Source organism: Dipodomys merriami, unplaced genomic scaffold (assembly GCF_024711535.1).
Source record: "Dipodomys merriami isolate MVZ:Mamm:240054 unplaced genomic scaffold, mDipMer1.0.p SCAF_9, whole genome shotgun sequence".
Lineage (NCBI taxonomy): Eukaryota > Metazoa > Chordata > Mammalia > Rodentia > Heteromyidae > Dipodomys > Dipodomys merriami.
The window spans coordinates 54,099,195-54,124,351 of NW_027206512.1; the positions used below are offsets into that span (position 1 = coordinate 54,099,195).

A 25,157-nucleotide genomic window follows, 5' to 3' on the forward strand; every position below is an offset into this window, starting at 1 on the left:
AGAAGTTACCTGCTGAATGTCAGGAGACTGGAGAGGGGTAGAACAAGGAATTCAGCCCGTCTGTCTCTTGTGTCCAGGATATTAACATTGGCTTGCCTCCTTCAGGTGTAAATGGGTCGTCCTTCTGAGAGCTGAGGACTCTCCTCCAATTCTTCTCTAGAAACACTGTCGAAGGACAATTCAGCCATAATTACTAAAACACATGTAAGCATATACTCCCCCCAAACCTTGCAGGCAAATTACATTTCGAGCAACACTTTGACAGCTACCTAGCAAAGCTCTGGGCATGAACCTCAGGCACAGAGCATCCACCTTCAGGACAACTGATATACAGGCATATTTTCTTTTGTCATTGCTAGACAGAAGAGACCATGTTCAATGATTTCTTGTCACCAGTTGAAAGTGATATGTTCTATGAACAGTTTAATGACCAAATAAAGGATTCCTGGATGCCCCATGGAAGGGGTTCTCAATTTTGCTGCTCCAAGAGCATCTTACAGATTTTCTTCAAGGACACAGACATGTTCAAATTTTTACCTATGTTCAGACTCATCCATTTCTCTTGAAACAGCTCTGTTCCTGAAACAGCTGAGCAGGACTCTACAGAGATAAAGTACATTAGGCAGTTGTCAGTCAATAAAATATGGCACCTCATTTTTAACTCATAGGAATAGGAGGGGTTTTATCTTTAAAAATAAATTTAAAAACACACCTGAAAGATAACTGTACAATAGATCAGCCAAAAAAGAAGAAAAATAAATGACCCCTAGGATTTTTAAAGTGCATCACCATCAACCAGTTACTCTACACAGCCAAAGCAACTTGCTACTCTCTTTTTGGGTTGACTTTGGTTTTAGAACATTGACTTTTGAAACACTGTTATTACTTGAGGCTGTCACTTGTGGAGAACCCTCCATTGTACTTGGACATGAAGCTTCATGCATTTACCCAGAACTGGTTCAGACTCAGATGTGAATCCTAAAGTCTTGTGCCAAAAATGAACCAGACACTTTAGATTGGGGCCAATAAGGACCATGTTTCAAAAAGCCCACCACATGACTGTCCACAGAAAAGGGTAGTCAATGGCTCATGCCAAACACAGTGGTCTAGATAATGCCATGACTGGCATATCTCTGCCATCAAATTTCCTAAAGACCATCCAGTATCATTCCTCCTTACAATACAAAAATGTAATCCCTCCTGCCTCCAGAAAACTCCAAAGCCAGGAAGCACAAAACATTTAAAGTTTATCCAAACATTGAGGATGAAGTTGGTCATGACTTGTAGCTTCTCTGTGTACCTTTTGAAGACAAAAGTATTTGTGTTTCTTGACATCAAGATTATCAAACTATTCGTTTTGGCCAGAAATGCCTTCATCCTATGCAATTCATTTCTCAAGGGTTTCCAGTTCCTTCATAGCTTTCCCAGAATATGCCTTTTCCCATTTGATGATGAACAGCATGATATATTCCCCTACCCCTCACCCATTTTAGGCATTGCAGTCACTTTGGGTATCAGGGGCTTTTGCTCTCTCTAGCATAAAATATGCATATCTTGGATTTTATACAGAAGAGAGGAGGGCGGTTAGGGTCCCCCTGTCACATGCTCCACAGCACTCTGGATTTCCCCTCTACAGTACTCATCACACTTCTAATTACTTGTTCAATGTCACTGGCTAATTACTTCTTCCCACATGTTCTCTATTAAGACTTAGAGGCCCTGAGCTCTGACAAGATAATGGTGTCTCCTCCAATACCAGATGGATTTTGAAATCAGAAGGAAACAAAACTATGTTGAAGAAAGCCAGTAAAGTGTCTATTTTACCAATCCTAATTATTCAACAACTATGATGTATTTATTTCTTAGATTGTTGTGTAGCAGGATACATAGAGATAGTATAAAAGTGATTGCCTTGGTCAAAGTTCTCCAGAGAAGCAGAAGCAATGTGTGTGTGTGTGTGTGTGTGTGTGTGTGTGTGTGCGCGCGCGCGCGCGCGCGCATGTGCATGTATGCATAGGTGCAAGAATGTGCATGTGTGTGCTCAGATGATTACTGGAATTTCTATACCAGGGGAGCCAATGGTATAGTTTCAGTCCACATGTGAATGTCTGAAGGTCTGAGAAGCCAAGAGTCACAGTGCAAGTTCAAGTCTGAATGCAAGTTCAAGTCTGAATGCATCTAGGTCATTCACTTAGGGAGAAAGAAATATACATTTCCTTCTGTTCAGGATTTCAGTGGATGGGATGAGGCTCACACACAAGAAGGACAACAATCTTATTTATGAAGTCTGAAATTTGAATATCCATCTCATTTTGAAGCATCTCCCATAAACACACTGAGATAATATATTTAACTAAATATTTGGGTACCTCATAGTTCCATTCAGGAGATGTATAAAATTAACTATCAGGTACTTCAGTGAAGCAAATTAACTTCTTCATCACTTTACATAGCTACTCATAGTTTTGATTTGGGAGCAAATTGCAGCTAAAATTTACAAAATTAAATGAATTCTTTATAGAGAACAATTTTATTAACTTTGGTCTTTATGTTGTCCCGAGTCTATTCTCAAGATCACAGATTATTTTTCTGCTTGCTCTAGTCTTCTGTTATTGTTTTATTCATTGATTGAATTCTTTACCTCCAAGGTTTCTGTTTGGAGTTCAGATTTTGCATTCAGATCATGAACTATTTTCTTGCTTTCATTATATTATATTATATTATTCTCTTGCTTTTATGAAATTATATATTATTCTATTATATTCTCATATAGGACTGTGTTTTCATAAGATTATTACTGTGAATTTCCTTTTCAGGTAATATATTAATTTCCATTTCTTTGGGAGAGATTTGCTGGAAAAATTTTGAAATCCTTTGATTGTGTCATGTGTCCTTGATTTTTATTTTTGTTGTTTCTTGTGTTCCTGCATTATGGTCTGCACATTTGTAGATGCCATGTCCTCTTCCGAATTTCATATAGTAATCTTCATCAGGACAGACAGGTACCAGTGATAAGCCTATGGGTAACAGTTATGCACGATGCAGTAGCTCTGGTGCTATGGGGGTACAGGGGTGTCGTCTCTGTGAGGGGTCTTCAGTGATGATTAACATCAACAGTGACAGCACATGCTTCAGTGATCTTGGCTGAGGACTAGTGACACTGGCTGCATAGGTTATTTGAGAAGGGCTTTAGGGATCTTTCTGGGTTTTTTTTCTCTTCACACTGGAAAGTCTTGGTTGAGACACTCCTTCTTTGGTGTTAGATCTATCACAGTTAGAGATTGCCACAGTGGCCCTGAGATCCAGGGCACAGGTACTTTGAAAAGCTATAGAACCAGATTCCTAAGTTTCGAATCTTGCATCTTGAACTTGAAGGACAAGTTTGCCTGCACAAGGCACAAGTCAAGTGGACAGACTTCTCCAAGTCTGAGGAACTTTCCAGAACCTCAGGCCCAGGTGAGTAATCTGCACTTGTAATTTTGACCCTAAGAGCAAGAGACAGACTGGCATGACTCTGAGGAAGAAAGGATATCATAGTGGTATGAATTAGGGAGCCAGGGTTCATCTTTAATATAAGATCCTGAAGTAACCAGACACAATGGCAATTTAGGATGATGGGACAGACACAGAAGTAGCCCTGATTCAGTGAAGCTGGGTGTAGCAGCAGCAAGTACCCAGTAGTGGCAAAATGCCACTATCTTGGGGCAACCGTACTGGAGGAGGGGGGTGCATAACAATGAATCTATCCCACAAAAAGGCAGTTATCTCCACAGTTCAGGGGCTAGGTGATACTTCAGTTCTAGGCGGATTGGTTGCTGTGACAGTCTGACGTGAAGGATGGAGTGGCATAGCTCAGCCACTAAGGAGAGAGTGCAGCAGCACCCTTGGCTTTGATTCTGAGCCACTACCTCTGCTTGCCACCAAGCAGTATGTATGCACAGTTTAGCAGAAGCTCTTGATCCCTGGGGGAAGGAGCTACCGCGGTGTGAAGCTACAGAGAGGGCCCATTTCTCTGGTGAGCCAGGGACTGGAGTCTCCACGGGGAAGAGCATGTCTGCTGGAGTGCACAGAAGAGCCAGGGTCACTACTTCACACATGGCCCAAGGGATGTGACTGTGAGAGGAGTTCAGGGATCTGAGCCCCAAGAGGCAGGGTACTACCACAGCTCAGCCCTAAGTGGAGGATTCAACCACACCCATCACAAAGGAATGGAGTGGCTCTGCAGTGGCTTTGAACTCTGGGTAAGAAATAGCAGCAGCTTGGCTGGTGGATGGACCATTACCAGGTGCGTGTGGGACAGCTGATTCTCAGAGAGGAAGTTTCAGTGGCTGCTTTTGGCCAGTATAGGACACCACTTTAACAGTGGTTCGTTTTAAGATGCTGTAGAGCAGAAGTAGTATAGTTTCTTTGGTTACAACGTAGTCTTTTTCTGAGGGTAGCTTAGCTTATGGAGTCTGGGGAAGTCCCTCAGTGGGGCTCAGAACCTGTGAGTCTGTAGTGAAGACTAGCTGTGTCCACAGTACAGCTGGGACCTGGGTCACATCCTCTCGCTTGCCTTGATCTCCTGGTTCTCGCCTCCTCACATCAGTTAGGGAAGTGGCTGGCAGGGGCCAAGTGTTTCTCTTCTGCACAGCCACCATGGGTTGTGTGCTTAACCGGGTTACTCCATGTTCTTTCCTGTCTCCTGAAGCTTTCTTTTAGTTATGTCAGTGGTGTGTTTACTGTTGGGTGTTTCTCTAGAAAGAATGTTAAGAGTGTCTGTGAGCCATCTTGCTGATGTTAAACTTAATTCTTCTCTGTCTTGGCCACAGGGCAGTCACGATAGCTGGCCCATTTCATCTGAGCCAAGATGGATTCTTAATAAATATCAGATGAAAGACCAAGACAGGGAGTGAGTTGAGGGAGAGAGAAGAAGAGAAGATAAAGCCATGGGGAAGAGAGAAGGAGAGAAGGGAAAGAGAAGTGACAGAATGAGAAGGAAGGAGGAGGAAAAGATAGGCAGGTGAAAATAGGCTACTATTCTAATTTTCCTATAGACTAGGAGAGAGATGTGCTCACAGTAAACTCCCTGGTCTACTGTTAGAGCTCAAAGAATCATCTGTTTCATTATTGCTTAAATCTAGAATAAATGTTGCCATCATCCTTTTACAGAATTATGAACCGTGTCTTTATTTACTTACATGGCACAATTTTCGAATACATGACAGCCCATTGCTCATGTTGTCTTTGTCATGGAATTAGGGAAATGGAGCATAAGCTTTAAACTTGCAGCTGCTGTCCAATAAATGAGGAGGTCCCACCTTTGCAGGGAGGGCTGTGATGTGTGACATTAGCTATTCAACAGTTAAACAGTTCTTGGGACTTCTGCATTCTGTCACCTTAGCAAATGAACAGCATTTGTGCTGACAGCTTCCCCCCTCCCCCCTTACCCTTTCTAATGAATCTATTCTACACTGAGGTATGCATTTAAATAGATTTTACGCCATATCAAAACAACAATATTCACAGGACTTGTCGCTACAAAATTCCATGCAAATTATAGGGAATTTATACATTCAATACATTTAGCCAAAATGGAGCTTTTAAATGACATCAATCTCACAATATGTCAACACACGACAATGATATGCAGACCTTATTTTCTACTTTTTTGTTGATAAGAAGCAATAGTATGCTTTTGTATAGCATCCAAATCCATCAAACAGGCACAGGGGAACAGATTCATTGCACAGGCTAAAGTTGAGAAAAAAGAAAGAGAGAGAGAGAGACCAAGCTGCCGTGGGTGGGTGGGTGGGGGGAATCCTATACTTTTAGGTCCCTAGATCCTCATATGACAAGGATATGATTATCCACTAGAATCATAAAATCCTTTATAGAGATACTTTCCCCTTCTGCCCTGTTATTTTAATTTGTGCACAGATTTTCACACAGTCAATTTCCCCCTGCAAGGGCTTTTCACTAATAGAATTATTGTGTCTTAGCTCAAAATGGTCTTTGGTTCTTAGTCCACTGGGCTCAAAAGATTATTTTCTTGTGGTGGAGAGCTCTCCACATCGCCTGGGAGCTCACTATTATCCGCGCTGAGCACCCCAAACCTCTCCATCCTTCAAGAGGCTACACAGCTGGGCCCAGCATGAAAATGACAAGCATTAAAGAGCTCCAAGAGTTTATTTTCCTCTGGCTGGGCATCTCGGTTGCTGGATTCCCATCAATGCCATCACAACGCACGCCTTTCAATAAAAAGTGATCCTAACAGGATTAAATGTAATTTAGAGTCAATAAGGAGAAGTTTGCCATCGGGTGGAATTATAATAGACAGTAGGATCAGAAGCCGGTGGAACTGGAAGGTTTTCAGGGAGGCATTCTACTGTACAGAAATGAAACACAGAGGCGGAAAAAAGAATGTTTATTCTCTGCCAAACCTTTTTCTGGGTCCATCATGCACATAAATCAATTTACAGTCTATTAAAGTAATAAGAACAGTGTATTCTAGTTTACAGGGAGGCAAAGAGAGAGACAGAGAGAGAGAGAGGGAGGTATTGGAGGGAACATCAAAAGCACAATAATTTCGCTAGAACACATCTTCATTGCTTTCTGGAAGTAAATGTCATCAGTACATCATGCAACCTGATCCCATAAAAGATGCAGGGGACCCACCACAGCATTATTTGATGTGGGACAACTCTTAAATGATCACTCAGTAAGCAGCAGCTTTGCAAATTAGTCACTCTTCTAGAAAAAAAAAAGCCCTACATCCCTTCCAGGGCAGAATGGATCTAAAAAACTAATGGAGGAAATGTGTATCAGATTGGAACCCAAGTCCAGAGAAGAATAAGACTCCACTGTGAAAAGGATGAGCTGCTTTCTTATTGATGCTAAGTAGGACCTTTGCCAAAATCAACGGCTTTCAGAAAGGAGGTGTGTACCAAAAATTAGGTCTCTGTAACTAAATGTACCTAATTTTTGGATTCTCCTCATTGATATTATTAGAAAATAAGCACAGTTGCTACCACTTAATAAACATTGTAATTTTCATTTGTTTTCATATATCATCTGTGTTAGTGTTCTCTACAGCCTAACATGGTAGTTTCATTTTAATATCAAAATCAGAAGTTTACAAGATACTTCAGATGAGATATTGTAGAAAATGAGGAGTTGCAATCAAATTCTAGGTTATATGATACTGTACACCAAGTTTAACTATCATATTCAGATGAAGACCAAAAAAATACAAAATGTTACTCATGGGGAAACTCTTAGTTTTACCAGTATCATTTCTGGACATTGTGGGCAAGCTTTCAGAAGATAAGAATCAAAACCAAAACAGCCGGGATGGATGAGGAAGAGAATAATGTTGAGTACAGACCATGATAGTCTAAGGAAAGAAAGAAGCCACTGGTATACATCTCTGTAAGAGGACAACCGGGAGGTATGGAAAACTGGCTCACATTCCAGAGCCATGGAGGGTCATATACAGAAAGTTGCTGTGTGATTCAGCTGTGCCTCAGAACAGACTATAGAAAGCTACTGGAAGGAAGGTTACTAGGAATTACAAGGCCTAGGGGCCAAGACTACTTCTGCTACAACTCTGCCAGGAGAGAGTAAGAAGTGCATTGGAAGTCTGCACACAGACGGTGTTATGTCTTTCTATGCTGGTTCCACCACTTGAGGAGTTCTGTGATTTCTATAGTTACTGGAATTCGATCAAATTTAAGTGAGTCAATGCACACCTTAAGTTTTCATTGAGAATAAGATTTTGACCACGTAAAAGAGCCGCTGAGGACCCCAGAGCCACAGCGGTCCAGAGTCCGACAGTGCAGAAGATTCCCGCCGTGCGGATGACGACTCTGAGGGTGCCAACAGAGACGGAAACCTTGGAGCTCAGAACTGAACTAAGACCTTTGCCCCACCCCTTGTCAGCGGTGCATGCACCAAGCAGCCCAGCCCGGCAGCCCCCGGGACCCCAGAGCACAGCTGTCCATAGAAGGCCAGCGCAGAAAACACCCATGGTACCGGACCAGACAGGGTAAACAGAGAAAGTGGCTGTGAAACCCAGACCCAGAGCCCCCACCACCCAGCCCAGCCCACAATCATCTCAAGGGAAGGTGGAATGCAGCGGCGACCAGCGACCTACAGCGCAACAGTTCCAGGATAAGTGAGTACCCCATGGGGGACACCCTCCTCCTCCAGTGCTGATGGTAACCCCCAGAGCCTGACCTGGGCCCCTCCCCCTACCACCTGGGCAACTGCTCCTACTGAAGCTGGGGGAATGTGCAAGTGCCCCAGCAACAGGCAGAGCACCTGCCAGAGGGAGCTCGAATGTGGCTGGTCCCGTGCAAACCATCCCCCAAGGCCAGCAGCCACACAGGGAAGAACTCAGTGAAAGCAAAAAAGACATGGAAGGCAAACAGTACATCCAAGAGTTGAGAGAGGCAATGACACAAGAATTAAGGCAAGAAAAGATCAGAAATTTAAAGAACACAGAAATGAATTATTAAAAGAGATCCAGGATTTCAAACAAGAGATGCACTCATAAATAGATGCAGTACACACCTCTTTAAAAGACAAAATTAATACCTTGAGAACTGATGTAGAAATCATAAATGGTTCAATTTCTTCCATGCAAAGCACAATGGAGGAGGCAACAATGCTTGATAAGAAATATACTCATTATCTTGCCCATGTAATTGTAACCCCTCTATATAGTATTTTCACAATAAAAAAGCACAATGGAAGCCATAGTTAACAGAGTGGATGAAATGGAAAATAGAATATCAGGTACAGAAGAAAAAATGCAGCAACTGGAAAAACAAAGTCACAGGTATGGAAAAAACACTTAAACTATGCTAAAGGAAAGGCCGAGAACAAGCACACAATGCCAAGAAATTTAACCTTCGTATAATTGGGGTCCACGAAGGTGAAGAATACAGAACAGAGTGATGCTTCTTCACTTATTCAATAAAATTATCACCGAAAATGTCCCCAATATTAAAAGAGAAAATCTTACCCACATAACAGAGCATAAAGAACATCTGGCAAAAAGGATCCCAGGAGGAACACTTCCAGGTACATAGTAAAAATGCTAGATCTGAACAATACAGAAATGATCTTGCACCCAGCAAAAACAAAGAAGGAGCCATAGTACAATGGGAAAAAAAACCAAGGAGAATCACTGCAGATCTTTCCACACAGATGCTGAATGCAAGGAAAGCCTGGGAAAGTACCAGCTGAGCCCTGAGAACCAATAACTGCCACCAGACTGGTATATCCAGTGTAGCTAGCATTCACATTCAATGGAGAAACTAAAATGTTTAATAGTAAATAAAAACTAAATGAATTCATAAACAATAAACCAGCAATACAAAGAATATTAAGAGGGGGTTTACAATACAGGTGGACCCATTGCAACAATGTACAAGACGTTATGTCCAAAAACGAACTTTACAACTTTGGCGTGGGGGTGGAGGTGAGGGAGGGTGTGGGGGGGGAAGATGGGAAGGAATGGGAAGAGGAAACAAAGGAGGAGGCAACAATGCTTGATAAGAAATGTACTCATTACCTTGCCCATGTAATTGTAACCCCTCTGTACAGTATTTTCACAATAAAAAAAGAGAGGGATTACATTCTGAAGAAAACAATCAGAAACATATCACTAGAAGACCAACTTGGTAAGCAAAGGAGGAAAGGAAAGAAGAGAACTTAGAAAAGCAGAAAAATGACCCAAAGCACCTCTATATAATAACCATAAACATTAAAGGAGTCAATTCACCAAAAAAAAAAAAAAAAAGAAAAAGAACTGCAGATTGGGTCAGAAAACAAGATCCATCCACTTGTCTTCAAGAGACCCATATCATTATGAATATGGGGTTCATTTCACTTAATATCATCTTATCTGGTCATATGTACAAAGCTTTTGACCTTTTCTGCTTGTCCCAGACATATACTAGATATTGCAAATAAGGGAAACCATGGGACCTATGTTTCTTTGGGCCTGGTTTACTTCACTTAATATAACTTTTCCAAGTCTTTCCATTTCCTAACAAATGGGGTGATCTCATTCTTTCTGATGGAGACATAGAATTCCAATTTCATATATATATATATATATATATATATATATACATATATAGTATGTATATTTATATATTATATAAAATATTTATATAAATATTATATATAAATATATATAAATGTACTTATATATAGTATCTATATATACATATATACAATATATATACACATTTTCTTGATTCATTCATCTACTGAGGGGCATCTGGATTGGTTCTATATCTTAGCTATATAAACATAGTTCTGCTGGTAGCTTTAATATGGCCTTGCTTGTGATCATTTGGGTAAATGCCCAAAAGTGGGATTGCTGGGTCATAGGGGAGCTCTATGTGGAGTCTTTTGAGGAATCTCCATATTACTTTCCAAAGTGCTTCAACAAGTTTACATTCCCACCAATAATGCAGTAGGGTTCCCTTCTGTCCACATCCCCTCCAGCATCTGTTGTTATTAGAGTTCTTGATAATAGCCATTCTAACTGGGGTGAGATGGAATCTCAATGTTGTTTTGATTTACAGTTCTTTTATGGCTAGAGAGGGTGAGCATTGCTTCATGTATCTACTGGCCATTCTTATTTGCTCTTCAGGGAAGTTTCTCTTTAAGTCTTTAGCTTACTTATTAATCAGGCAGTTGTTTCTTTGAGGAGTTGTTGTTGGGAGATTTAATTTTTTTAGTTCCAAGCATATTTTAGATCTGAGACCCTTATCCGATGTATGGCTAATGAAGATCCCAATCCGTGGGCTTTGTATTGATCTTGCTAGCTATATCCTTTGCCATGCAGAAGCTCTGCAGCTTCATGCAGTCCTATTTGTCCAACCAGTCTTTGATTTGTTGTGTTTCTTTGTATGTTCTTCCCCCACAGTATAACCCATTTTCAGTGTATTTGATGTCAGTGGCCTGCATCTTGTAAATATACTTCTGTAATATTGGGAAGGGAAGTGAAAAAATCAAAATGATTAAATAGGGATATAGGTTGACCCAATGTAACAATGAGATGTACAAGACACTAGGTTGGAAAATGAACTTTACAATTTAGGTGGGGAGGGGGTGTGGGTGTAGTTGTGGAGGTGGGAGGAAAGGGATGGTAGGGGAAAAACAAAGGAGGTAACAATGCTTGATAGGAAATGTACTCATTACCTTGCTCATGTAACTGTAACACCTCTGTGCAGTTTTTACAATAAAAATTTATTAAAATTAAAAAAGAAACCCATACCACAGCCAAATATAAAAACAAACTCCCAGTGAAGGGATAGAGGAAGATCTACCATGCAAATGCTCCCAGCAAGAAGGCAGGAGTTGCCATCCTGATATCTGACAAAATAAACTTTTCATTAAAATCAATATAAAAAGAAAAGAAGAACCCTACCTGTTAATACAAAGAACAGTCTAAGAAGAGGATATCATCACTATCAGTTTATACTCTCCAAACATTGGTGCACCCAAATATGTTAAGTGAATACTCTCAGACCTACAGGAAAAAATAGACCCAAATACAATAATACTAGGAGACTTTAATACTCCACTCTCACCAAAGGACAGGGATACCAACTGGAGGATTGGCTAGGAAACCTACAGATTAAATGATTCCATATCCCAAGTGGACCTAATAGACATCTACAGAGTTTTCCACCCAACAACTCAGTACACATTCTCAGCAGTCCATAGAACTTTCTCCAAAATAGATCATATCATAGTTCATACAAAGAATTTAAATTAACAAAAGAGGATCCACATAATCCCTTGTATTCTATCTGACCATGGTGGAATCAAGCTAATTCTCAAAGCATACTATAGAAATTACTCAAATACATGAAAATTGAACAGCACACTTATGACCAACTCCTGGAGTTCCTACAATTCAAGGGAAATGAATACTCATCACAAAGAAACCTGTGGGATATAGTCAAAGCAGTCCTGGGGGGGGGCAAATTTATTGTTCTCAGTGCACACATCAAGAAAATAGAGACAGACCAAGTAAATAATCTCATGATGCAACTAAACCTGCTAGAAAAGCAGGAAAACATTGAACTGAAAGTTACTAGCTGGATTGAGATAACCAAAATATGAGCTGAAATTAATGAGATAAAAACTAGGAAAACTAAAAATAAAATTAATAAAACAAAAGGCTGTTTTAATGAAAAAAATCAATAAAATTGATAGACCTCTGGCAAGATCAACTAAAAAAAGAAGAGAAGACACAAATCAGTAAGATCAAAGATGTCATAGCAAAAATTACAACATACATCCAAGACATCCAAACAATAATAATGAACTATTTCTAGGACCTATACTCATTAAGGAAGGAAAACCTAGCAGAAATGGATATATTTTTAGAGAAATACAAATTGCCCAAACTGAATCAAGAAGAAATAAATCAATTAAATAAGCCAATAATTTACTATGAGACAGAGGAAGCTATCAGAAGTCCTCCAACAAGGAAAAGGCCAGGACCAGATGGATTCACTACAGAATTCTATAAGACCTTTCAAGAGGAACTAATACCCATACTCCTCAAGTTCTTCTGAGAAATAGAAACAGAAGGAGTAATCCCAAACTCACTCTATGAAGCCAATATCACACTCATCCCCAAACCAAGAATAGATCCAACAATAAAAGAGAACTACAGACCAATCTTCTTGATGAACACAGATGCAAAGCTCCTCAATACAATTTTAGCCAACAGAATCCAGAAACATATAAAAAATCAAACATTATGATCAAGCAGGCTTCTTCCCAGAGATGCAGGGATGGTTTAACATATGTTAATCAATAAATGTAATCCATCAAATCAACAGATTGAAGGTCAAGAACCATATCATTATCTCCATTGATGTGCAAAGCTCTGGAGAAAATAGGGATAGAAGGAACATTCCTTAAAACAATAAAAGCCATATATGATAGCCCAATAGTCAATATTATAAACGGGAAAAAACTACAACCAATTCTCCTAAAATCAGGAACAAGGCAAGGATGCCCACTGTCTCCACTCCTCTTCAATATAGTCCTGGAACCCTTAGCCAGGACAATAAGGCAAGAAAAAGACGTTAAAGGGATCCACACAGGGAAGGAAGAAATTCAACTCTCCTTACTTGCAGATGACATGATATTACATCTTAACAATCCCCAAAACTCCACTTCCAAACTCCTAGAGCCTATCAACCACTCAGCAAAGTAACCAGATACCAAATTAACCCACAAAAATCAGTAGCCTTTCTGTCCACCAACAACATACAAGCAGAAAGGGCAATCAAGGAAACAATCCCATTCACCACAACCTTAAAAAAATAAAATAGCTAGGAATTAACCTAACCAAAGATGTAAAGGAACTATTTACTGAAAATTGTAAAAGCCTAAAGAATGAAATCACAGTGGACACTAAGAAATGGAAAGACCTTCCATATTCTTGGATAGGCAGAATTAATATATTGAAAATAGCCATACTGCCAAAAATGATATACAAATTCAACGCAATTCCCATCAAAATCCCAATGATGTTCTTTACTGAAATAGAGAAAACAATCCAAAAATTCATATGGAACAACAAAAGACCTAGTATAGCTAAAGCAATTCTAGGCAAAAGAAACAATATTGGAGGATCACAATACCAGATTTCAAGCTCTACTGTAGAGCCATAATAACAAGGACAGCTTGGTATTGATACAAAACAGACCTGAAGACCAATGAGACAGATTAGAAAATCCAGAAATAAAATCATATACCTATAGTCAGCTGATATTTGAAAAAGGAGCCAAAGACATACAGTAGAAGAAGCATAACCTCTTCAACTATTGGTGCTGGGAAAACTGGGCTGCCCCATGTAGAAAACTAAAAATGGACCCCAACCTGTCACCATGCACCAACATCAGCTCAAAATGGATTAAAGACCTTAACATCAAACCTGAAACTCTGAAACTACTGCAGAACAGAGTAGGAGAAACACTTGAACTCATAGGCACAGGCAGGAACTTCCTGAACAGAGTCCCAGGGTCACAACAAATTGGAGAGAGACTTGACAAATGGGACTACCTTAAAATAAAAAGCTTCTGCACAGTTAAAGACATCTGTGCCTGGGGATGGGAAGGCGGCTCAGTGGTAGAGTGCTTGCCTTGCATGCATGAGGCCCTCGGCACCACATAAGTAGAAAAAGCCAGAAATGGTGCTGTAGCTCAAGTGGTAGAGCAGTAGCCTTGACCTGAAGAGCTGACAGACAGTGCCCAGGCCTAGAGTTCAGGCCCCACGACCAACCAAAAAAAAAAAAATCTAACAAACCAATCATTAAATGGGCAAGGGGGGTAAAGAGAGACTTCTCAGAAGAGACAGAAATGGTTACAAAATACATGAGGAAATGTTCATCACTCCTGGCTGTAAAGGAAATGCGAATAAAAACAACCCTGAGATACCACCTTACCCCAGTCAGAATGGCCCACATCATAAAGTCAGCCAATGACAAATGCTGGTAAGGATGCGGAGAAAGAGGAACCCTATTGAATTGCTGGTGGGAATGTACACTTATACAACCACTTTGGAAAGCAGTCTAGAGGTACCTTAGAAAGCTAAATATAGACCTCCCTAAGACCCAGCCTTACCACTCCTAGGCATCTACCCTGAGCAACAGGAACCAGAATACAAGGACACATGCACCCCCATGTTCATTGCAGGACTGTTCCCAATAGCCAAGATATGGAAACAACCCAGATGCCCCACTACAGATGAATGGAGCCAAAAATTGTGAGTAATTATATACAATGGAATATTATGTAGCCATTAGAAAGGACAAAATAATGGTATTTGCAGGGAAATGGATGGAGCTAGAAAAAATCATTTTGAGTAAGGTAAGCCAAGAGCAGAGAGGCACATGGCCCATGGTCTCCCTGATAAGTGAATGTTAATTCCAAAATGTAAGAAGATATGACAAGATAAATAGGACTTGAGAAACAAAGGACCTTCAGTCATCTTGTCGTATCATTTCTAAATGACCCATGTTATTGACCACATAATATGTGTGTGTGTGTGTGTGTGTGTATACACATTTATATATGTGCACATCTGAGGGAAGCTAGGGGGACGACACAGAATCAGAGGGAAATGGGAAAATATATAACAGAGAGGCCCATCAGCTGCACTGGACGTTGATGAAAATGAACGAAGCAACTCAAGGGCAGCGATGGGAGGGAGGGAATGAGAGAGAAAAAGGAAACGGCTTACACTTAGCAAAAGGAAAGAAATGTACATATCACCTGATGTGGAAGAAATAGTTGTATTGTCAAAGCTCAAAGCTTCATTTTATACTTAGGGAAACTGAGGCACAAAGAATTTCAGTCAGTTGCTTATTTTACTGGGCTAGTAAACCTCAAAGCCGAGGTGATTATGTACAGGTGAGTGGGACCCAGAGATCATAGTCTGGATGATGGGTACTGCCTTTGTCTGATGCTGGATACCAATGGCCAAGCAGCCATTATACAGACAACAGGAAAGCCTGTCAATATTCTCCTCAAAAACACACCTCATGAGGCTATCAGGAGGAGAGAGGATGAGAAAGGGAACTAGCAGAGAAAAAAATGATCAAAGCAAATTTCAAGTATAAAATATATCATAATGAGCCGAAGTCCCTCATGCCTATTATCCAAACTATTCAGGAGGGCAAGATCCCAAGACTGAGGTTTGAAGTCAGACTGAGCAGACAAATCTGAGACTCTCAACTCCAACTAACTAGCAAAAAGTTGGAAGTAGAGGTGTGGTTCAAGTGGTAGTGTGCAAGTCTTTTGGGAAAAAGCTAACCATGAATGTGAGGCCCTGAGTTCAAACCCTAGTATTAGCAAAAAAATCACACAAAACCATTGCTTTGTACAGCTAATCTATACTAATAAAAATATTTAAATAAACATGCCTCACTTCTCACAACTGAGAATCGCTTTTCTACACAGCCCTAACACAGTACTTAAACCGTGTTTCCCCATCTCCCTTCCTTCCTTCCAACCTACTTCCTGTTTCTACGTTCCATTACCTTGTCCTACTGCCATTACCCAGATTTCTACAGGCCACTGGGAAGGGTCTGTAGGTCAAAATTTCTCCTAACTTCATTCCTTAACCTCACCATGCTTTCAGCTATGTACTATATCCCTCTCAGGACAAGCACAGCCTAAAATATTATGATGAGTGATGAATACGTGTTCTCCAAGTGAGGTGTCTAGCTGGTAATTAAACAGTATTAATTCTATCAGCTTTGATTTACATTCTGCACTCTCAGTAATAAGGCACAGTATTCTCTTCTCTTTCTGCCTAGCGCCAAGTAATAGAATTGGTGCTTACGGATTATCATATAAATCTACTTTTTGGTCAGTCAGTGTCAGGGAATTTTTTTTCAATATATTACAAATGTATTCATTATTCCCTAGCTTGTAAAAAAATAATTAAAATCTACAGGCCAAATACAAGTCCCAGAACACAAAACCTTGACTGGTGTTCCACTGCCAAATACCAAGGTTGCCAGCCTCTTGTTTTCCAACTCACTTAATGAGAAGTTGAACCCTTCATTCACTAAAAGGCTTAGGTGGGCAATTTCTCCTGGTGTTCTCCAGGGTTTGCACATCAAAGATGAGAATGGTCCCCTGTCATATTATATATGTTTTCAGCAATTCAGAAAACACTAGCCCTAAAATATAAACTATTGTTAGAAAACAAGTTTCTTAAAAGTGATTCCCAGGGTATAAATAATATGGGTTTGCATTGTCAAAAAAATATTTTTTAAGTAAAACAAGCAAGAAGGAAATAAAGAAGAAATGCAAGTAGTTCTAATTCATCATTGTGATATCCAAGTTTCCCCTTAGATAAAACAGACATAAAACATGTGCTTTACAACCCCCTAGTGACCTTCAAGACATCTAAGTACAGTATCTATGGATTTTTAAGTATAATTAACAACTCCTCTTTTTCCATTTTAAAGAATTCTGTTGTGTTTCCTTGACAGACTCAAGCCAATCAATCTTGTTCTCAAATGTTAATACAAGCAATTAAAAATAGCATTAATTGAAATACTACCGGGGCTGTTAGAGTTAAGGATGGGGAGGGGGTTTTTTTGGTATTTTTTTTTTATTTTGCTTCTTTGTTTCTTTGGGTTTTTTCCCCTGCCCCTTCACTTCATGCCAATACTAATTTACAGGACTAATTAGGGAAATACCCTCTGTGTGATCTCTCTCTGTGATGCACTTGGTCTCTTAGACCCACTAGAGCACTGCAGGAGGCAAAGGGACTGGAACGAAGCTCAGGTGTCAGTACTGAGAAAGTTTATTTCACCTGGTAGGCCAAATGTGACAGATTGTTTTATTTACAATCTGAATATCAATTTTCTGGTTTTGGTAACAAAAATACAGCACTCATTTGTATTGTTGTAAAACTTGTAAATACGCCCTGTAGGAGAAATAATCCTCAAAGCAACATCCTAATTAATTAAAAGGAAAACCAATGTCTCACAATAATATACAAATGCATATAAATTGCAAATAAGATACATGGTTAAAAGTGAATAAAGAAGATAGACTGGATAGGAGAAGAAGGAATCAGATTTCGAAATGTGCTTCTTTAAATGAACAGAAATTGTAAGATAATGTCTCACTGAACAATAAAAATAACAAACCAGTAGCAAAGATATAATAGAGTTTTCTGAGTATACCATTCTAATCTTAATATAATTTTCCCCTGTGCATTCATGTTCATTGAACTACTATGGCCATTTCTTAAGTTACAGGGAGTATGTTCTTGGCGGTAAATAATTCTCTGATAATGAACATGAAAATGATCCAGAAACTGATGACAGGTTTTAAAAGAAACGATGACACGGCATCTGCTCAGGAACCAAGTCTTATAAGAATGTCAAGAATGGGCAGGTTCCTGGGGAAGCAGAACGAGAATGCAGAAAACCATCTTCCTCACAGCCTTCTGATTCGTCAGCTTCACTCCTGGTTTCCTTGTTCCTCTCCTCAACAATGACAGCGGACTCTTCCAGCACCCCAAGCTGTCGGAGCTCCAGATGAGACGGCTGAGGGCAAGCCTGCCAGATCTAGTTAACAAATTCTCATGTGACTTGAGAAAGATGCCTGTCCAACCTGTTTCTCAGCTTACATAATGGAACAACAATACTTACTTCTGAGCTTCAAGCTTGAATGCTGAGTAAATACTCCTTGCATATGTGAAATGGTTCTCTACATGTACAAGAAGTATGCCAGAGGGGAAAAACAGAATCCAGAGGGAATCTATGTCCACTACTCACCCTTACTCAATCAAATTTCAAACTCCTGTCAACGCTGTACACATCCCAGACATTTCAACACCAATGTAATAAATTCTACCTTTGCTAACATGTTTGTTGGTCATGTAATTCATGGGTTTATTTCATGGGACTCTAAATTCTAAGTTAAATTAATACTCATAGAGACCAAGCTGCTGTCATCACTGGTGCTTTTATTTGGGTGTTATCCTGCAATTGCAAGCTATTATTTGCTAAAGATCAACACTCAAATACTTTCTCTGTCATTTAAAGATCTACTGCATTTTATTATTTTCTACAATTCTTTAGGTAAGGGGAAGAGATTTTTGTTCAAAGACAAAATATACAGCAAGTATAGTTATAAATGTTTTATTAAATATGAATTATCAATTGAGTCCTCTGTTTAGAATAATCATAACTACATAACTATATAATTTGGCTTTTGAATCTGGTTTTTTATGTTAAATAGTAGGAAAAATGGATCACATGTTTATGGATCTACTAAGAACAATAGCTATGTAATCAGAATCAGTAGACTCATAAAAGTAGTATTGTAGGGTTGGGAAGGTAGCTCAGTGGGAGAGTGCTTGCCTTGCATGCATGAGGCCCTGGGTTCGATTCCTCAGCACCACATAAGCAGAAAAGGCCAGAAGTGGCACCGTGGTTCGAGTGGTAGAGCGTTAGGCTTGAGCTGAAGAGCTGAGGGACAGTGCCCAGGCCCAGAGTTCAGGCCCCATGGCCAACACACACACACAAAATAAAGTGGTATTGTAGTAATAAATGTTCTGCTATTATAGTTGCAAATCATAACCATATTACTCTGTAAACCTAGTATTATCTCTTTCTAGAAAAATTTTGGAGGACTTGAAGTTTTCAGATCGAGCTGATTTTTAATAGCACAATCACTTTCAGATGCTCTGTATTCCATTAAAAAAAATCTGATTGATCAAGTTAGAAATAAAGGCCATTGTTAATTCATTCACAGACTTTGTATACTGAGATTTTGTAATCACAGATCAGTCAATAGAGAGGCAACTTAGAGTTGTAAAAGATCATCACCAAAGTATATTTCTTTTCCAGATACAGAAGCTCCTTTACCAGGTGACATTTTCCAGGCATCCTCTCTAGAGAGGTTCTTCCAGGCCATTGTTTCTGATGATCTTCACATACTCTCTGGCTGTTCTGTAGGGGACTCGAGGTCTAGCAGGGTCTTCAAAATCAACGTGGTAGAGGCCAAATCGTCTGCTGTACCCATTGTTCCACTCAAAGTTATCCAGAAGAGACCACACAAAATATGCTTGAAGATCGACTCTATCAACATGGATGGCTGAAAGATTTTTAAAAGAGAAATTACCTTCCTGAGGAAGTTTTGTGAGAACAAAGTCAACATCACTGATGAGCACTGGTGGTCACTTTCTCCTACTCTGTTGGGAACCACAGTGGAAACACAGCAACCTCCTCTCCATTTGCTTTTCCACATGTAACACCAAGTAGCATGGGAGGTGATGCATATGTTAATTGGTCTGATGTAGTCATTCCACTGAGTATACTTATATCTTCCAGTGAGCATCATGTGGTATACTATCATGTGGTATACTTTTTTGGTCGTGGGACTTGAACTCTGGACCTGGGCGTTGTCCCTGCACTCTTCAGCTCAAGGCTAGCACTCTACCACTTGAGCCACAGAGCCACTTCCGGTTTTCTGGTGGTTTAATAGATATAAGTGTTTCACAGACTTTCCTGCCAGGGCTGGCTTTGAACCATGATCCTCAGATCTCAGCCTCCTGAGTAACTAGGATTACAGGCGTGAGCCACCAGTGTTGGCAAATACACAATTTTTATTTGCCAGGTAAACAATCTCCTTTTTATTTTCCAGCTTAAACAAATATTTTATTCTAGTTATGTGGTAATTCATTTATTTTTGGCATTTATTTTATTTATTAAATCATTAATTAAAGGGTATGCATACTCACACATACATATATTTCCCTAGTGTTCGGTAAAGACACCACCTAACATCTCAATACATAAACCAATAGCTCAAAAATACCATTGGTAAAAGGAAAGATGCAGCAGCAGCATGACTAGATTTTTGCCTTCTTTCCCCAAGACCAAGCTGATATGTCTTATAGAACTGCAAAATAAAAAGGGTCTACACACATCTCTGGCTATGCCTGTACTCTGGATTAGGTAAACATCTTGTTTTATTCTCTTGGGATGCTATAACACAATAGCATAGACTGGGTGATTTATAAAACAAAGAAATATATTCTTCATTGTTCATTCATAAGGCTAGGAAGTCCTAAATCAAGGTGGTAGCAGATTCCTTTGTGCAGAATCATATCCTGGTTTGTTGAAGGTTAAACTTGTGTTCTCATGTGGCATAGAAAGTGAGAGATCTGTTTCTTATCTCTTCACATATGATCTTGATCTCATTCATGATGATTCTCTCTTTGTGACCTAATTACCCTCCAAAGACCCCATCTCCCGATACCAACAGGAGGCTAGGATAACAACATGAGTTTTGGTAAAAGCCAGCATTCATTCCATAGCACATTCTGAAATATGCCCTATATCTAAATTAAGTACTTAAACCCTTTAACATTTCACTGTTATCCCAGCAACTTTGTCAGATTATGATTTGAGGCCAGTTCAGGGAAAAAAATGAGTGAGCTATTCAGTTCAGTTGATATGTCCTGTGTAGTGGCACATGTCTGTGATCCCAGATAAGGAAAACAAATATGAGCCAGAACAAACAAACAACAACAACAAATGTGAAACCCTATCTAAAAAACAAGGAAAGCAAAATAGGATTGGAGGTGTGGCTCAAGTGGTAGGCAGAGTGTCTACTTAGCAAACAACAAGCACGAAGCCCTGAGTTCAAACCCTAGCACTACAGAAGAAAAGGAAAGGAAAGAACCAAAGAAATGGATCATTTCCTGCAAAATTGAACAAATGCAATATTCTAAATAATTTTATTTGTGGATGCCTCAAAGCTCATCCACACACTCCATGTGAAGACACCAAAGTGTAGAGAAGTCTCTAAATAATTTTACAATGATTTTCACTCTTCTAGTCAGGGAATTGAGCTCGTTTTTATTAGCAATTTAAGTTCAGCAAAACTCTGAGGTTGAGTGATTCTTTGCATTGAACATTTTCTTTTTTAAAACCAGAATAAATAAATCCAATCTATGGGATGCTCTAATACCCAGTCCTCAGTGCCAAAATCAAGTGAAAAGCAGGTTTGTTTTAGCCGAGGGTAATATCCCTAAATAAGCTGAGTGCAGTAAACATTTATGTAATAAATCAAATTGTAATCCTACTTGGGATTGTTTTCAACCAAGATGACTCCTGCAGCTAAACATTCTGCAAGGTAAGATAGACTCCAATTTTTCTTTGGTATCAATCTATATTTTTCAGGTCTTTTAAAAGTGCTAAAATTAGAGCCACATTCTGCATTCAGCCATTTCCAAATACTTCTGAAACTTTTCTTGGTGGCTGTGGCTGTGGATAATCCGTAGGCAAAAAGGTCCTGACTGGTTAGCTGACACATAATCCTCTGCACTGGTATGGAGAGACAAGCAAAGTCATTTGCGTACAGAGTACCTTACAAAAATGTCCTCAGAGAGAAATTAAACCAAGCTGGATCTGCTCATTTTAAATCAAATGTTCTTATGAAATGAAAATTTCTGTAGTCAATACATTAAGCTTTGTAGGAATAAAACTATGTGTAAGATATTCTGTCTCCGGTCCATTCACATTTGTATGTGTGCCTCTCCTTCTCCCCATACTTTATCAGCTATCATCTGAAAAACAGAAATTTTCTTTTAATTATTTCTTCTTAATAACATAATATAAGAATGGCATATCTCTGAGTATCAAAATAACCAAAGCCAAATAACAGATTCAAAAGCAATCACCTCCTTTGCTCTGTACTTCAATCAGAGAGTATGTGTGAATCTGCATACTCTTTTTCCCACTTGCAGAACTACTGCCCAACAAGAAAGCCTGCCAGGTATAAAGCCAGACAGCATCTGAAAACACACACAGTCCCCACTGATCATGTACAAAAGGATTGATTCATGTGGAAACCAGGGGATAAAAATGAGGCCCTGCCTGCTTGGAGGGGAACAAAAAGGAAACCTTGACAATTTCATTGTTCACTGCCAGCAGTTCAGCAGCAAGCACTAACCTCCCTGAGCGAGGGCTGGTGGATGCCCCCGCATGCTCACTGCAGGGACATTCCGGTAGAGATCTACCTAGCTAGTGCTGAGGAACTATCCTGCTAGAATCCTTCTTGCTGTGCCTTCATGGGGAAAAAATTGCAAAACCACACTGGAACTTGCACGCCTCTCCTCTTCCAATCTCCTCAGGAACAGCAAGAGACTATCATCACATTTCTTGTCATCATGATTTATGAGGTCCCAAATCTTGGCAGGGGGAAGACACTTCTGAGAGCTCCCTTTCTTTCTTTAACCAGAGTTAGAGGCAAAGTCAGCCTAGACGAACAGGACTTCGGATGGGGACACAGGTTGCAAGGATGAAAAATAGTACCCATAATAGAGACTGTATGTGAATTTGGACCTCAAGGCTATGGGAAGGGTCTAACAGTAGGTTGGGTGAAAAGACACAAGAAAAAAAATTGTTAAGCCTCATTCCAGTTAGGCTGTTTTAATTAAAGACTTCCATAAAGTCTACATAGTCCTACACAGGCATGCACACACACAAAAACCATCACAATAGCGTGCACATATAGGCAGTCTGCACAGAAAGAGCCAAAATAAAAAAGACTGAGGACACAACCTTAACCATGAGACCACTTTTGCATCTCACAATAGCTAGTTTAAGGGGTTTGCAAAGCCGCTTCCATTTAGTAACTTACTGGAATTCACAGAACTCACTGGCAGATGATATGGTCCTGGTTATAGGTAGTACAAGAAAAGACTGCCAATTCTACCACCCAAGAAAGAGAGGCATAGGAAAGAGTGTGAGAAATTCTAGATACAAAGCTTTGGTTGTCCATTCTTCACGAATCAGGACACATGGCCCTTCTGGTATTAACATGGAACAACAGATACCAAGTACTGTCAGCCCAGAAGCACAGCTGAACTTCAGTGTCCAGAGTTTTTGCTACATTTCAAAAGACTGGTCATCTAACATTCATCTATGTGAATGAAGTTAGTTTCCTAGCCAGCCTATACCAGGTTACCTGAAACTCTCACATCAAACCATGTGATTATTCTTTCTAATGTGGAAAGATCCCATCCAAACAGACATCCTTACCAAGTAAGGGTAAGAAGCTGAAAGCAATGGTCAAAAATTCTTAAGGCAAAAGCAAATTTTTACTGTCCCTGTTTTCATATGGAAACACACATTGTTAAAAGAAATTTATTATTTCTTAATACTAGGAACAGTCTTCTCAGTTACTGGTTTATGGGACTATATTTGGTGTTTATCAAACTAAAAAAGGGTCCAGAAATTAAGAGTTCAGTATCACCGAGATTTATTTCCTACAATTTATTTTTTTAAAAGAGACTGAGATATCATTTGTTTCCAGGAATTGTCTAGGACTTACGGAAGCTATCCAAACCTATGACATTATCAAACGAACATGAATCCACAGACCTAAGCTCCCATGACAAGAATCAGTGAATAGGTACAGGACAAGTACAAAAGACAGCAGCAATAAAGCAATAAAGCACCAGAATTGAGCCAGAAGCAAAACTAAGGATTCTCGACTTCTATGCTCAGGTAATGGCAGGCTGCATTATCCCAGCGAATCTTTCTGAGGAAAAGAAGCAAAACTCACTGAATGCAAGTTTTGAATAAAACTTTTCAAAACGATTGCAAGCTGACAATGACATAGAAATTTCCAGATCAAAATGAAAGTGGAAAATAAAACTTAGATATGGCAAGTACTCCTGCCTGATGGAATTTTCCAGCCTAAAGACATCTGAGCATGTTTCAGATTTCTGAGATGAGGGTAAGTGTGAAAAGTTAGATGTAATGTCCAGGAGTGATGTCCAGCTTGAGACCCCCCTGCGACAAGAAAACTTAGATCAAAAAAACTGAACTGTCAGGGTAGAGGTGAGAGTAGCAAGAAGCAAACTAGCCATTGGGAAGTGAAGTATTCAGTTCAGTCCTGATGACACCTTAATTGTGGATTTCTGGGTTTTACAACTGTGAGAGAATATTTTGTCTGTTGCCTTAAGTCACAAGGTTTGCACTAATTTGTTACGGCAACCACAGGAAACTAATGCACCGTGCTCTTTCTGAGTGGTTGCCAATTGGACTCTGAGTCCCAAACCACCCACCTGATCTTGCTGGGGGCTTATGAGAATCTCTCCTGAAGTATGTCGAAGTCAGAGAGCAAACCTTCTGGGGACACAGTTTGAAGTCGATTTTCTGGCAATTGCCCCCCACACTAACTTTGAAAATGTGTTTTTACTGAGTGGCTGAAATGCACACATGCATTGCAGTCTGAGAACACCTTTAGCTGGATAAATGTTCCCGCAAGAGAACTAGTACAATGGCTGCTTTCCCCTTTTGTTGGAAAATACACAATAAAACAACATCAGGAAGATCTAAACATAGAAAATGCACAATAAGCCCCCTCTACACACCAGCTGAATATCAGTAGCTGGACAGCATCTGTGACACTGACCAAATACTCCCAACACAGGAGACCCCCACCTGCAGACACGAGCTCTTGGTAGCAAAAACTATGGCTCTCTGAAAAGAGAGTCTTTGAATATCAAAGCTAATTTTTAAATATTTTATAAGAAAATGCCAATTAACCAGAAATGAGCTCCACAGATTTCTTAATTAA

At 39.7% G+C, this 25,157-nt stretch overlaps 1 protein-coding gene across 9 annotated transcripts in view; it reads right to left on the reverse strand.

Moving 5' to 3' along the window:
- LOC138820687 (cytosolic beta-glucosidase) overlaps nucleotides 1-25,157 on the reverse strand; it is a 271,928-nt gene that overhangs the window by 151,189 nt on the left and 95,582 nt on the right. For 7 of the 9 annotated variants that reach the window (XR_011369948.1, XR_011369950.1, XR_011369952.1 and 4 more), the window contains 2 exons: nucleotides 538-600; nucleotides 10-165 (listed from right to left, as the gene is read on the reverse strand). Coding sequence is in view for 3 of the 9 variants with exons in the window: in XM_070012443.1 (XP_069868544.1) it covers nucleotides 20-165; nucleotides 538-600 (209 nt within the window). In the remaining 6 variants the exon portion in view is untranslated. Of the gene's footprint in view, nucleotides 1-9; nucleotides 166-537; nucleotides 601-18,502; nucleotides 19,656-25,157 lie in introns of those variants that run through there. The other 2 variants (XM_070012445.1, XM_070012444.1) reach the window with 1 other exon arrangement.